The sequence below is a fragment of the Sycon ciliatum genome, chromosome 5 (genome assembly GCF_964019385.1).
Source record: "Sycon ciliatum chromosome 5, ocSycCili1.1, whole genome shotgun sequence".
In the NCBI taxonomy this organism is placed as follows: Eukaryota; Metazoa; Porifera; class Calcarea; order Leucosolenida; family Sycettidae; genus Sycon; species Sycon ciliatum.
The window spans coordinates 9,341,842-9,355,523 of NC_088647.1; the positions used below are offsets into that span (position 1 = coordinate 9,341,842).

General features: G+C 45.7%; 1 protein-coding gene across 2 annotated transcripts in view; it reads right to left on the reverse strand.

Annotated features, from left to right (window-relative positions):
* Positions 1-3,065, reverse strand: part of LOC135817494 (FH1/FH2 domain-containing protein 3-like) — a 34,988-nt gene extending 31,923 nt beyond the window's left edge. For both annotated transcript variants that reach the window (XM_065330693.1, XM_065330692.1), the window contains exons 1-3: positions 2,594-3,065; positions 1,829-1,935; positions 1,382-1,446 (exon numbers count right to left, since the gene is read on the reverse strand). In XM_065330693.1, the coding sequence (XP_065186765.1) occupies positions 1,382-1,446; positions 1,829-1,935; positions 2,594-2,797 (376 nt within the window). In that variant the 5' untranslated portion in view covers positions 2,798-3,065. The remainder of the gene's footprint in view (positions 1-1,381; positions 1,447-1,828; positions 1,936-2,593) is intronic.
* Positions 3,066-13,682: the final 10,617 nt, after the last annotated feature.

Sequence of the window (13,682 nt, forward strand, 5' to 3'; positions counted from 1 at the left end):
ACGAGGAAAAGCGCACTTGCCCTCTCTAGTGCGAGCCGGTCAGAACGAGTAGAAACGTCCAGTTGACCTACCTTCCCATGCAGTCATCACACACCCATGAGCCCACAGCCCTGCTGAATGGCATCACAACTACTGAACTAGGATCTAGCTACAGGACCACACGGACGCCCATCGCCTGTCAACGATCTACAAGAAGTAGCCGTGTTCACGACAGAAGTGAGCTACTTCAGGCCTTCTCGAAGCCAGGTCCGTCATCATGATTCATGGTCATGCAACTGCAATAATTATTGTACTTGTACTTGTAGTCAGTGCATGTAGGTCTCCTACAGTACTAGTACTGTAGTAGTAGAAGTACCATGGTATACTAGTACAGTCATGTAGTCTATAATTATGATATCTACGTGCCGGCCGTCACTAGTGTACTGCCTACTGGTATCCGCGCGCAGTGCAATAGCCTCACTGCTATACTACTGAGACATTAGTACTTTACGTTGTTATTGTAGGCATAGCACAAGAGAAATGTTACACAAGGGACATGGACTGATACCATGATACAGTGATAGAGCTACTCCAGCACTCTTGACTCTTGGGGATGCTGATTCACAGCTCCTTCTGAGGCTCTCGGCTCTTTGACAGGGCTAAGTACTAGCCAGGTACGATGAGGTGGACAGGACATTTCAGTTTTGTATTAGTCATTAGTGGCGGTGGTCAGCAGGCTTAGCCGCTACAAAGGCACGACGCTATGAAACGCCAACAGGCGGAGAGAGTGAGACCATCACAGCAGTCACACATCCCCTCCTCGATTGAAAGAGTCAGAAAGGTGGAGTCTGATACTCTGAAGATACCTTGGGCACTGGGCAGATAGACATTGGCATGATGAATCAGCGACACGTGGTGCCGAGTGTACGGTACGAGGAAGTGAAGACAAGAGTATGTGTGCACGTGACACGTCAAACACCATGCTAGCTAGCTTAGCTACGCTTGAACTGCAGCATAGCATGCAAGCACCCGGCTTCAGTCTAGTCATGGCAACTGCTCCCAGTTTGGAAATAAAAGCGAAGACTGAAGACGAGTGAAGTCGTGAAGAGTGTCTTGGACTTCGCACCATCTGCTTTAGAGCTGAAAACAGTTCAAAACACACTCAAGTGAGGGCTTGTCCATCTTGAATGAAACGTTAGAGCCAGTACATGAAAATGTGTAGACCGAATCTGGTTAGAGAGAAGACGGTGCATGCACGAATATAATTATACATGTAGTCGGCAACATTAACACTGAATAGCAGTGGGAACAAAAAGGTCTAACTGAGAGGCAAAGTAGCTAGCGTCAATGATCAATGCAGTGTCGAAGACTGCACTGAGTGCTGCACAACTCACCGACTTACCTATGCATGTGTGCACGCGGACGCTGAGCTGATTTCGCAGCACAATTATTGTCTTCACAGACTTACTGGAAGGTACAAAAAGTAACGGCGACACACAGAAGAGCACAGTCAGTGTATCGTGTGAATCAAGAGTAGCAACAAACAACACGGCGGGACGGCAAAGGTTTCAGACCTCGGCAGCGTGCACTGGGATCCATCAGCTCAGAAAAAGAGCAGAGGAAAGCCCGTGGAAGGAAGACATCCGCTGACACGAAGCCGCAAGCGGAACTACCCGCTAATGACCAGTAATGTCAGTGGCTGTCACATCGCAAGCGCAGCCAACACATACACACCAAAAGAGGACAAAGTGTGAAAAATCTCGGATCGACGCGATAAGCTGTACGTGTGATCGCTGCGGTGACCCAGGTCATGGCGGATATGGTTTGGAGGCTAAGGCGGTTTCCTTACTTGTTTGGGTCGATGGTTACATCTTCGCAGATTTCATTCAACGTGCTGTCCAAATCCAGATGCTGTGTTTCACCACCGACGTTCAGCTGTAATCCCACGTCCTCCTCCTGTTCACAAACATAAGGTACATGGTATGATAACAGCAGCAGCAGCAGCCGCAGCAATGCTTTGCTTGGCTGGGACGAGTTCTTCAGCCGGCAGAGCAACAAACTGTAGTAAATCATGTATTTTTTGAGTGAGGTTGGATTTAGTAGTCACAAGGTCAGAGAAGAGAGATGACGGCCATTTCGCGTAAGTACAACCGCGCAGTACTATAATAATTATAGTCATTATTGTGCACACTGCATACTAAACTGGAAACTGAAACAAATTTAACTATGCCAGCAAACTGACAAAGCAATGAAATGTGTGAAATGTAATTAAATTGATAAAAAGCCACATGCACATCTTCTTGCAGCTGCCACAGGAGTGCCATGGCTACACCGACTTGAACAACCACCAGTCAGCGATCATTGTACAGCCATTCCCACACGAACAATCAGTCCAACACCTGCAATGCGGTATGCTAAAGCAGAGCACAAGTAACGGCTGGTATCAACAGCACCTGCACTTCATCCTAGTTGTGCCACTGCACTGCAGTCTGCACAGATGCATCATACAACTACTGGACATGACTTGTACTAAGTCTTGTAGAACAAACAGGAAAGCTAGAGTAGAGATGGAGATCCGGTATGTCGCACTTCAAACACACAATCATCTTCTTACCCTGTGCGGCGCGCGCAGCATACGCCGCAGCGCCGGTATCTGCTCGCCAAGCGTACGGCTGCGATCGAACTCGAACTTATAGCGATCCACCGTGGGCTCCAAGTAGGCCTTCGGGAACGGGTCTCGATCGTCGATAAACTTCACGATGATGGTCATCGTCTGACTCTCACTCTCGCATGCATCCGTTGCCTCTTCCTCGGCCATGTCGATGGGCTTCTAAAAGATAGGACGGACCTTTACAAGAACAAAATGCAGCCCTAAATCAACGCCGCTACAACTACGTTGTCCCGGTGTCCGCTCGGTCCTGGCACCGCACTTCGAGGCTGAAATTACTAGTACTAGTGTAGTTGGGTTCTGTGGCTAAGAGTAGATCTACTAGTAAGGCGCTAGAAAGTAGAAGATACACCTCACTCCTCTCTTACACTCACAGAACAAGCAAGAGACTGCCTGCTAATCATGGACATCGTTGAATGAAATGGATCACAGTTTTTTGATTCCGCTGTACTACACTCTCTACACATGCACACCAGTGCAGTAGAGTAGATCTACGGACTGTAGTCTGAGTGTAGTGTAGACCAATGGCAATGGCAATGGTAGACAGTAGATCTACTGTCAGTAGGAAAAGATCTACGCACAGAGTCAGCTTTTTTGCACGCCCACAATCATGACTTTGTAGACTCTATCTGTGCTGCACTCATGATGCCGCAATATGATGGATCATGGACTGACTGCAGCTTGCAAGCTTGCAGTTGCACTACAATGTCAAAAGACGCATCGTGCGCTTGTACTTGCCCCGACAGCAGGTACATGGTCGATAGCGACACGGAGAAAAAATGTCATGCATGCAGGATCTCTGCGGACGAATTTAGGACCTGCAAGGACGTGGATCTAATCATCTACGTCTACATGGAGATCTATCATCTAGATCTTACCTCAAGTCATGTATGATGTAGCCAAGAAACACACTACGGGAGTAGCCTAGCGTAGGACTAGGAGGGCAGGCTGCCTCTGCTACAGGCAGTGCTACTGCTAGCGCCATCATGACCACGAGCTCTTACTAGTCTTACTTAGTCCTAGGTCACTCATCAATATTATCTTTACTACTGGAAATAGCTTTGGATAGATAGCAATTCATTCATTGTGTAGAGCCATGTGGGTACCACTGCCTTCTAGGAACTGTTAACGTGTTGACAGTGGGCATTCGGTGCGTTGTCTGTCCATCGATCGCATCATGTCACGTTCAGAACTAACACTTCAGTGCAGACAGTGCATACCCGGGGCCCAGGCAAGCATCGATTTCTGACTTGCACCTACAATACAAATTAATAATTCTTCTGGCTTACAATGGCGCGTCAATCATGCAGGGTTTGTCTGATGGCATCATGCAGGAACACAAGCGGCACGGTCTGCATTCGCTCACTTCCCGATGCAACGTATTCCGGAATCCAGGACCCACTACAGTGCGGTTACGGTTCTCAGTTGAAGTACAATGTCATGTACATGTAGTAGTACTAGTAGTAGTAGAATTTATTATTTTGATAGGGAAGGCCCTACAGACGTTGCCGTCTTGTTACAGGGAACCTGTACGTGTACATGCAACGCCTGCAACACTCAACAGTAGCATGGCCATATGGTGCACACAAAAATGGCGAACCCGTCACCTGTATGTTCCGGCCAGCAGCCAACGGCAGTTTGTATCTGATCTGGGTGAGAACTCTGACGTCCGAACTCCGCCACCACCGGTTGAAACCGATGTTTGCGACGCGATGATACAGCAGAGCGAGCTAGAGGCTCCACTCAGTCACGACATCGCTGTAGTCGATGGATGTCTATTTCATGTCAGTAGAGCAAAACATGATGTGACTGGGACATTATTAGTGGTTTTGTTGAATGAGCTTTAGAAGTACATTGCACATGTAGATTGTAGGGCACCATCGCCCCCGTACCATGCAGCCTGAGGATTTTAGACACCTGTCATTAGTATAGACATTACATGTACGTGTACAAGCATGTGGCATGAGCGCTCCATGACTGAATCATTCCGGGATCTTCTACACTGTATACAGCACACCAGTTTGAGGCGGAAGCAACCATCGGACAACCCTTTCTATGGACGCAAATAATATTATCACCTTCAGTCTTCACGGCTTCAGAGTTCAGTGAGACAGTGACCGCCATGCGACCTAGGCAATATGCGGTGGAACTAACCTTCACCGTCAGCACAGGCATTGCACCTCCGAAGATTTTGTTCTAGTCCGCAGAGGCGCAGACGTCCTTTTAAAAATGCCCTCATTATCATGCATGAGGGCATGCATGTCCAGATTCTGTAAAGACTGTCGACCTAGACTACAGTATTCAATCATGTACATGGTATAGCCATACTCACTATAGGCTACAGGAGTACAGTCAGTACTACTACTATCGGCACATGCACTAGTCCCACTAGGCTGCAAGATCATAATAATTATTAGGGGTGAAAGTTGGCACTGAGATCCCGAGTTCGAGTACTCTGATTTTCTCCGATCGAATATTCGAGTATTCGAGTATCCTTCATCTCCTAAAAATTGCACACCAAGGGCCTTAAAATCACATGATACAACCCTGATTGAACCGAGTAGAAGTCATTTTTCTCGGGGATATTAGTTGGTGGGTCATTTGGGCTCTCTCTACTTGTGAACACATGTTCACCACACACTCTGCACATCAATATCTGCCGACAGCTGCTCTGAAACTGCAGATTTCTGTGGTAAATGCCCGTACCATCTATGAACGAGTACTCTGATTCATTCCGGAAAAAACCGAGCGAGTACTCGAGTATTCGGTATAATTGTTTCACCCCTAATAATTATCCTCCTCTTCATACTGTGTACGCAGGCTAGCATCGTCTTCTTTATGTACCCTCGTGCTCCTCCGCATTTTCATTCACTTCCTCGCTATACTGCCGCAGTGACGCGCAAAGTAGACCAAGGACAACTGAGTCGACTACTCTAACTGTTCGGACAACAAGTGTAACATTCCCGGGGCCAATGCAGCAACAGGAGTGCTGCACATTCACTGTTCGTCTGACTGTAGCAGTTAGGCGCTAGGCCTAAAGAGGAAGTTAGTTGTTACTACAATGAAATTATTTACAAACTAGGATAGAGCTGTTGGCTGAAGGTAAAGGGGGGGGGGGACACAGATACTGCAAGTACATGTATAACCAATTTACTTCATACAGTCATGTTACATGTACAGTCAACTTCGCTTATAACGACACTCGGCGGGGCATCAGAAAAGTGTACTTATTCGCGAAGTGTCGTTATATCCGAAGTCTCATTATATGTGTCACAGTTGGTTGGGACTTTGCTCCGGGCATGAAAATTATGTCGTTATTCGCGAATTGTCGTTATATCCGCAGTCGTTATTAGCGAAGTTGACTGTACATGTATGTACCTAAACTTACTTACATGTACATGTACTTACTCAACTGTTGATCAGCGAAATTTTATGACTCGAAACTCAGTGAAATGGTTTGAATGCTACCTCAATCAGAGAACGATAGCTGTCAAGATTAAGGAGACGATCTCTCCCCAATATCTTTTGAATTGTGGTGTCCCTCAAGGCTCACATCTTGCACCCCTGCTGTTTTTAATCTACATCAATACCCTTCCCGACACATTGACCCACAGCGCCCCTTATCTATTTGCTGATGATGTTACACTGCTCAACACTCATAACATCGGTTTACCTGTTGGTGAGAATCTGGCCAATTTCCAGTTGGATTTAACAAGCTGCCAGTGCTGGGCTAGAGGCATTCACGGGGAGTTTTCTGCGGCCAAGACCACCATGTTCTCCAACTATGCTCCTCCACCCTCTTCGTCTGTCCAAATGGACAACGTACCACTCAATGTTAAAAGTACCGTAATCCATCTAGGCGTTGAGATCAGCACTAATCTTAAATTCCAAGACCATTTCACTACTGTGTTCAAAAAGTTTCGCCAACGTGTAAATTTGTTATGCTTTATGGGCCGTCATCTATCGCATGCACATATTGCCCTACTCTACAAGTCATATGTACGACCCACAGTAGAGTACGCTATCCCTGTCTGGTGCTTCAGACTTACTGCTAGCCAGCTAGAATCGCTTGACATTTTACAAGCAAAGATCTGCAGATGCCTGCTGCGGTCTGCGAAGATTGATTTTGATCGCTATGAATCGAAGAATAATTTAAATAGGCTGTGTAATTTGGAATCCCTTCACTTCCGACGCACTTACATTTCCATCACCGTTTTGTTCAAGTATATCCATTGGCACCCAGATTATCTATCCCGCTTTGACATCAATATCTCTTCTAGCGCACGCCGACCAAACAAACTGATTTTCAATTCTCATGGCCGCATCTCTTCCTCTCTCTTTCTGCATAAGATTGGAAAGCTGTGGAACTGCCTTCCACCAAGGCTAACATCCCAAGATTCACTTTCTAAATTTCAGCAGCAATATCGCTTGCACGTGAAAAGGTTTAAATTTGACTGTAGTGGTATATCCCTTGACATTTAAATTAATTGTTTTATTTTTAACAACCCAGCCCTGTGTTTATTGCTAATTTATGTAGCATATACTGTAACACGTGTAGTTTTCCTCACTGTTTATTTCTATTGCATGATTTGCATCAGGAGATCCCCTCGACAGGCCATCGCCTCTGGGAGATCCTTTAATAAAGATTATTATAGAAATGCATACATGTATTTCCGGTATCCCTTGAAGCTTGAACCTTGTCGATGACTCTTGACGACTACCGGTACATGACTATAAACTAAGTAACTTCTGACGACGCTGACGAGAAATGACTTCTTCACAGGTCTTCAAACCAGTCAAGTCCAACAACTGCACTACGCCTGGGGTACGGGCTCTCATCATCAACAGTAGCTGGCACAATGTGGTAGGGGATGAGACCAGAGAGTACATAACCATTACTATGGCTATGTACTCTTGATCATAATGACTGTATCTCCTGCCTACACACACACACACACAGACAACACAACGCGTTTACATGTACAGTCCGTTTCAAAAAGATTTACAATCCTGGCGATCGCCCGCGGAGTTTGGCGTCTTACCGTATGAGCACTCGAGCGCTGCCTGGAAAAACTCACTGTGAACTCAAAGAAATATTCCGCGCGAAAGCAGGAAAAATGACAACTCACTCACGTTGACACAGTCATGTATAGTCATGTGGTACGTCTGGCAACAACAAACGAGTTCTTCCTCGTATCGACAATGGAGTCAGAGAGGACATGTCCAACGAAAGTGTTGTAAATGTTGACGAGCTGCATGGGTCCGTTTTGTGACCAAAATAGTTTCTTTGAGCTGCGATGCAATTTACTCACCGTGTGACGAAAACGACATCGACACGGACTCATTCCCAAGGCCATGACTTGGCAAAGCTATCCGTGTGACTTCGACGACATTTGAGAAAAGCAGACGCTTGTGAACGCTGATAGAAGACGGCGTTGACTGCTAAATTCAAATAAATTGGCGATCTTGAAATACTAAAATATATCTCAAAAATCTACACCGCGATGACTTCCATTATAATTCACTCACACCATTGCAGTGTTGTGGGTGTGTTCACATGGCGTGAGCCAGTCAAGTTTCAGTCAGTTCGGCAGGAAGCGCGAGCTCCAACAACAAGTCGTTTGGTGTAGCCATCTTCTTTGTCTTGTACATGTACCAGCTTGATCACCAAAACAATGAAAAAAAAGTTTGACTTGAGGATAGGTTGGGATTTAAACTCACAACTTCATGGTCAGCAGACAGCATTCATAACCACAAGGCCAAAAAGGAAAGGATAAATCGTGGGTTTTTGATAAAAAAATCGATACTGGCTTCCTGGGCAAATTGTAAACCATGGGAAAAGGCCGGAAACCTGGCCGAAATTCTAACTCCTTAACGGCTGCTCCAATTGTTCCGAAACCTTCACAGAACAATTTGCCGTGTCCTAAAAAGCCATTCTATGTACTTTGTTGTCCAAATTTCCCTTATCTTCATACTTTTTAACCCTTTACTGTCCGATTAAAATGTATACAAGCCCACGCAACCACAAAATCTGAAACTAAAATTAGACATAACTTTGGTTTGAATTTGACGATTTCCACGATCTTGGGCATCCTGGAAAGGTCTTGACGAGACGAACGCATTGAGCCCACACTCGGCGCCACAGGATGCACTGGTCCAGCGCTGCAAGCCAGGGAACGCGCAAAAGCGCTGAGCTCACGCTCGAGATCGATCTCAATCAACCATGTCATCCCTGTTGCTCGTATCGAGCTCAAATATTTTCGTAGAGACTCCCGGGAACCTACTTTTGAATTTGAATCGGTGTAGCCTTGCCAACAGGTGACGTAAACAGGGAAAATCCCAGCCGTCGACATGCGCGTCGCGCTCTGAACGCACATTTCCCGGGACCAGAATTACGAGTGCGATAACTCAGCAACCGCTCTTCGTATCGCTTCGGGAATTGTTCGAGGCGACAGCTGAGACTTTTCTCTTCGACCTACATATTTCGGTCTCTCCAAAAGACCTAGATTTGAGCAAGTTACGATAATTTCAAAATGCCTACCCCATCGATCCCATTGGATCGATGCTTGTATGTACGGACAGTAAAGGGTTAAGACCCAAACCTGATTGTAAATCTTTTTGAAACAGACTATAGGTATCCATGAAGTGAAGACCAACGCAATGTTCAATCTCAGCACGAGGGGTCAACGGTACGGGCTCTCGTTGTCTCAAGTCTCAACTACTCTGAATAGGAACTAGGAGGTCTACTTTCGCCAATTGGGCATCATCTGGGCATGGATGAGGAAGTGAAGGTAAACAACAACATTATACAATAAATACATGTCAACAAACAATGGATCACTCGTATAGTGTTTTGCTACTCTGAGTTTCATGCACCGTGTACACTCATCAGGCAAACAATAAGTACATGACTGTATATACACTGCACAAGTACTACAGTCTGACTCGATTGATGACTGTTCTACTGTAGGATTCACACATCTCGGGCACACGATTGACAAGAAAGCTGTAACAGTGTTTCACTTGTGGTCAGAAAGAATAGGAATCAAAAGAAGACAAAACCATCATTCACAGCACACTCAAGAGCAGCATATGATAATGATTGCTTATCACACTCTGACAATGCAAAAGGCGATGAAAACATGTACGGTACATGTACATTGTACATCGCATGCGATAACAGACAAGGAACAACTGTTAGTAATACATAATAATTATAGCCAAGTCACTTGTATTGAAGTGGAAGAATAAGCACAGTGTACATGTACATGTATATTATTTGCCGTGTCAGTTTAGCTGTATTACTAATGTGTTTCCCCAGCTAATATTCTGCGTCTTGCAGTTTGTTTGTCTGCGTTTACATTGTATTTAACTTCGCACGATACATGGCCATAATGGGAACTGGGCCCAATGGCATGCTGCATAAAGGTGAACAGGAGGAAGCAAAGAAGGAAAGGAAAGATAGGCGGCAGTGAAAATAGATCAGGGGTTGTGCTTATACAACTCAACTTATCGCGTTGATACTCAAGTACATAAACAAAGCAGAGAGCAGTAAAATACCATTCCCTGCATGGCACAAAGTAAGCCGGTACCAGACACGGCGTATAGGCTGAATAATTGGATGGCCTCGTTTGTCAATTATTTCCAAGGCGCACACCACTGACAGCTATCATCTGAACTTCCGTGTCGCAGCCTCTCTCAATCATCGAGGTGGTCGAGGCAACACCACCAAACATTCTTCCATGCACCTCGACTCGTACTCTACCCCGACACATCCTACTCGCTTCCAGTATCCAAGTGTACGTGGTTGATGTAGCGAGATCCCTATCACCAAGAGTCCATAACCGGTTATGGACTCTTGCTATCACTATAAGAATACAGGAATGCTTTGAGTCTTTATTATTAGATTTCATCATCTTTGCCATGCAGTAATTACTCATTGCATGTATAAGCATTCATTTTTGCTGTTGCATGGTTATCAGTGTGTATGCTGGTGAGCTTGAATTATATGGTCCGCTGCTTTGAAACACACATTACACTGGCAATATCACGGTGCGAGTGTGAGCAATTTAAAAGTTTCGACTTGGGTTAGACCTGTTTATCATAGTTATGATGCTTATTAGTATTACGCCGGAAAGGTTTGGTACAGTACAGGTCTTTCACCAAGCCAAGGCTTTCCACTTTCTCAGCATGTCCGTGTCAATCTAGCAATCAAGTACGTCACATGCACACACCCATGTCGCTTTGACATATCCGGCAGTGCTGTACAGGAAAACCTACTTCAAGTAATCAATATAGAATTGGTGTTGATGCTAATAAAATTATAAGAATGTATTTCGGATACAGTGAACATTGTGTCGGTAATTAAGTAATTAAGCAATTCATCATCAAGTCTACACCTGCGCAGCCTGCCACTGCACCTGTACATACACACACGGAACATTATATTGTCAGCCATGCGTGGCTGACAATATGTGACGCCGTCACCTTCGCTGCAACCACCCTGCCCCACCCTCAATGAACCATGATGGATGGATCACACATTGCGAGATGTACAATGTACTGACAGCCAGTGGATCTGAAGATGTGGAAAACGCCCAATAATAAGTGCCAGCGACAGCAGCAACAGCGCTGGATGCCCTCAGTCCGGTTTGAATATGTTCTAAGATCGGTGCGACCGCTTTGATAAGAACCCATGACTATGCACTTGTGAAATGCCTAGCCCAAGATCATGAAAGTCCCGGCCCCCAACATCACAGTATAGACCTGGCACATCACCATACATACACCATACATCAGCCTCAAAGCCCTCACTAACAAGACCAGTAGCAAAGTGATCTGGCAGGCAGGCAGGGTTTGTACGATTCCTTGGTCAATATTCAAACAACACACACCATCACATATCAGTAGTACTAGGTTGGATTCTCTCTCAGCAATCCAGGAGCACTGCAAAGCAGCCAATGGGTTTGGATCACCACAGGCACGAGTATTAGTACCCTGGCAGATGCGATAGGCAAGCCATTCCTCTCGGCAATGCACCGCGGTGTTGCCGTGTGTGAACGAGCCAAGGAAACCACGTTTCCGTACAGTCTGACCCTCCAAGAACTTGTGTAAGCATTAGGCAAACAGCAATGTGGATCAAATGGCGTCACTGTTACCAGTTGTTTTAAAACAGCAAAGCACTGACAGTTGCTGATATCAGCATCATTACACACCAGACTACAGCACAGCAGTCTTCCCAGCACCAGTCCACGGATAGCGATCACGTTAACAGTACTATTACAGGTGTCAGGTGTTCAGTTCTTTCACAGGACTACATGGTATCCACACTCCGGCAGTCATTCTCCTCCAGGGTGTGCTGGAGGTTCCATCATCACTCCCGGTCCCAAGTAGCCATTCTCTCTATCACGTTCACATGTACTGTACGTCACTGCCGCGTCTGACCAGAACTTTGCCACATCCTGGGAATGTCTTGTTTCCACCGGGCTGAGTGCAGCGGAGATTTCGACACGATGCCTCTGCTGGTTACCAAGGCCCTAAGAGCAAAGGCAGTATAGAAATCATGTACACGTGACGATATTGCCGATCACACAATTCCATTGTGCACAGTCAAAGTGGCACAACACTGCTGTAGATGTAAACTGTGTTTAGTTGTTGCATACTGGTACATATGCTGACACATCAAATGGTGGGCAGCCCGTTGATAGAGACAACGCACGCTCAGAAACACTCCAAATTCGCTGTCATCGAATGCTCTGTAAATATCACATACTGTAGAACGGGTAATTTCAGCGACGTAAAAAACCTAGCGAATTTAGCGATCGACTCATTTTCGCTAAAATTTCAAGTCGCTAATCCGTTGAGACATTAGTAGTACACTGGTGATCCGTGAGTAAAATCGCTGCAAATCGCTAAAATAAAACGTCGCTAACCGGTTGACAATGGGAAAACGCTAAAATTAATAGTCGCTAAAATTGCTGAGTGGAAGGTTCAATGTACTTCAAGTGTGCTCTGGATGACAGTCATGAAGCAGTCAAATGTCAGCTAAAATCATTAGGCAGAAAGTGTAAGCTTCATTTCATGTAGGGGTGGCCAATTTTGTCAATCATTACCATGGATGCAGCAAATGGGATTTTAGGTCTTTGACCACTTTGTGGTGGGTCTGATCTCCTCACTCCTCCCACTGCTTAGGAGCTGCATCTGCGCCTTGATCCTTGAAGGATGGTGACGCTCCTACGGATGTGGAAACTCGGCTAGAGGCCGAGTCGCACGTGAATCGTGTGCCTTTTTTACCACCAACGTCGCTACTTCTTACTTTCACATGGGAAGGAATTATGCAGCAACTATCCACGGCTGTAACAATATTGTACTAATTTCAACGCTTTTCGTGCAGAATCTGCCAGCTTTTAGCAATACTAATACTGTATTTGCCAAGATCTACTCCCAGCCAGTCACAGGAAGATAAGTAGACTGTTCCATGAGGGCTTGCCACCATAATACGGGGGCGTAGGAAGGTAGTCAACGTCATTGGTGTGGCCCTGAATAGGTGGAGGGTCCGGGGGTCCTCCCCCGGGAATACTTTAGGGAAATAATAATAATTGGGCCTAAATAGCCCATATTTCATTGCTTCAAAAGTCACAAGATGATTTCAACCCTGCCACAGTTTTCTTCTTCGGGCCTCTTTTTTTTTGTTGTTGTTGAAAACCTGAGGAGTGCGCGAGCACCTTCCCCCCCCCTGGATCTGCCACTGCTTGCACTGGTACGGGTCAAAAACCAATTTTTCGCTTCAGTGGGACTAGAGGATGAAGTAGAGGAACTGGCACCTTGAACAACATCAGTCACTCTCTTTTTTCACTCATGCCACTAGGCACTGGATCTGCCACCTTGGTAAAATCAGGCATGATGGTGGCCTGGCATGAGCAAAACTTCCTCAACCGTTCCTAAGCTGGTTGTGTTTCTTAACACCATTGCCGGTGGCAGCACAGACGTGGGACCTTTACGTTGCTTACCTCCTTTGTGATAACAAAAGAGTCAA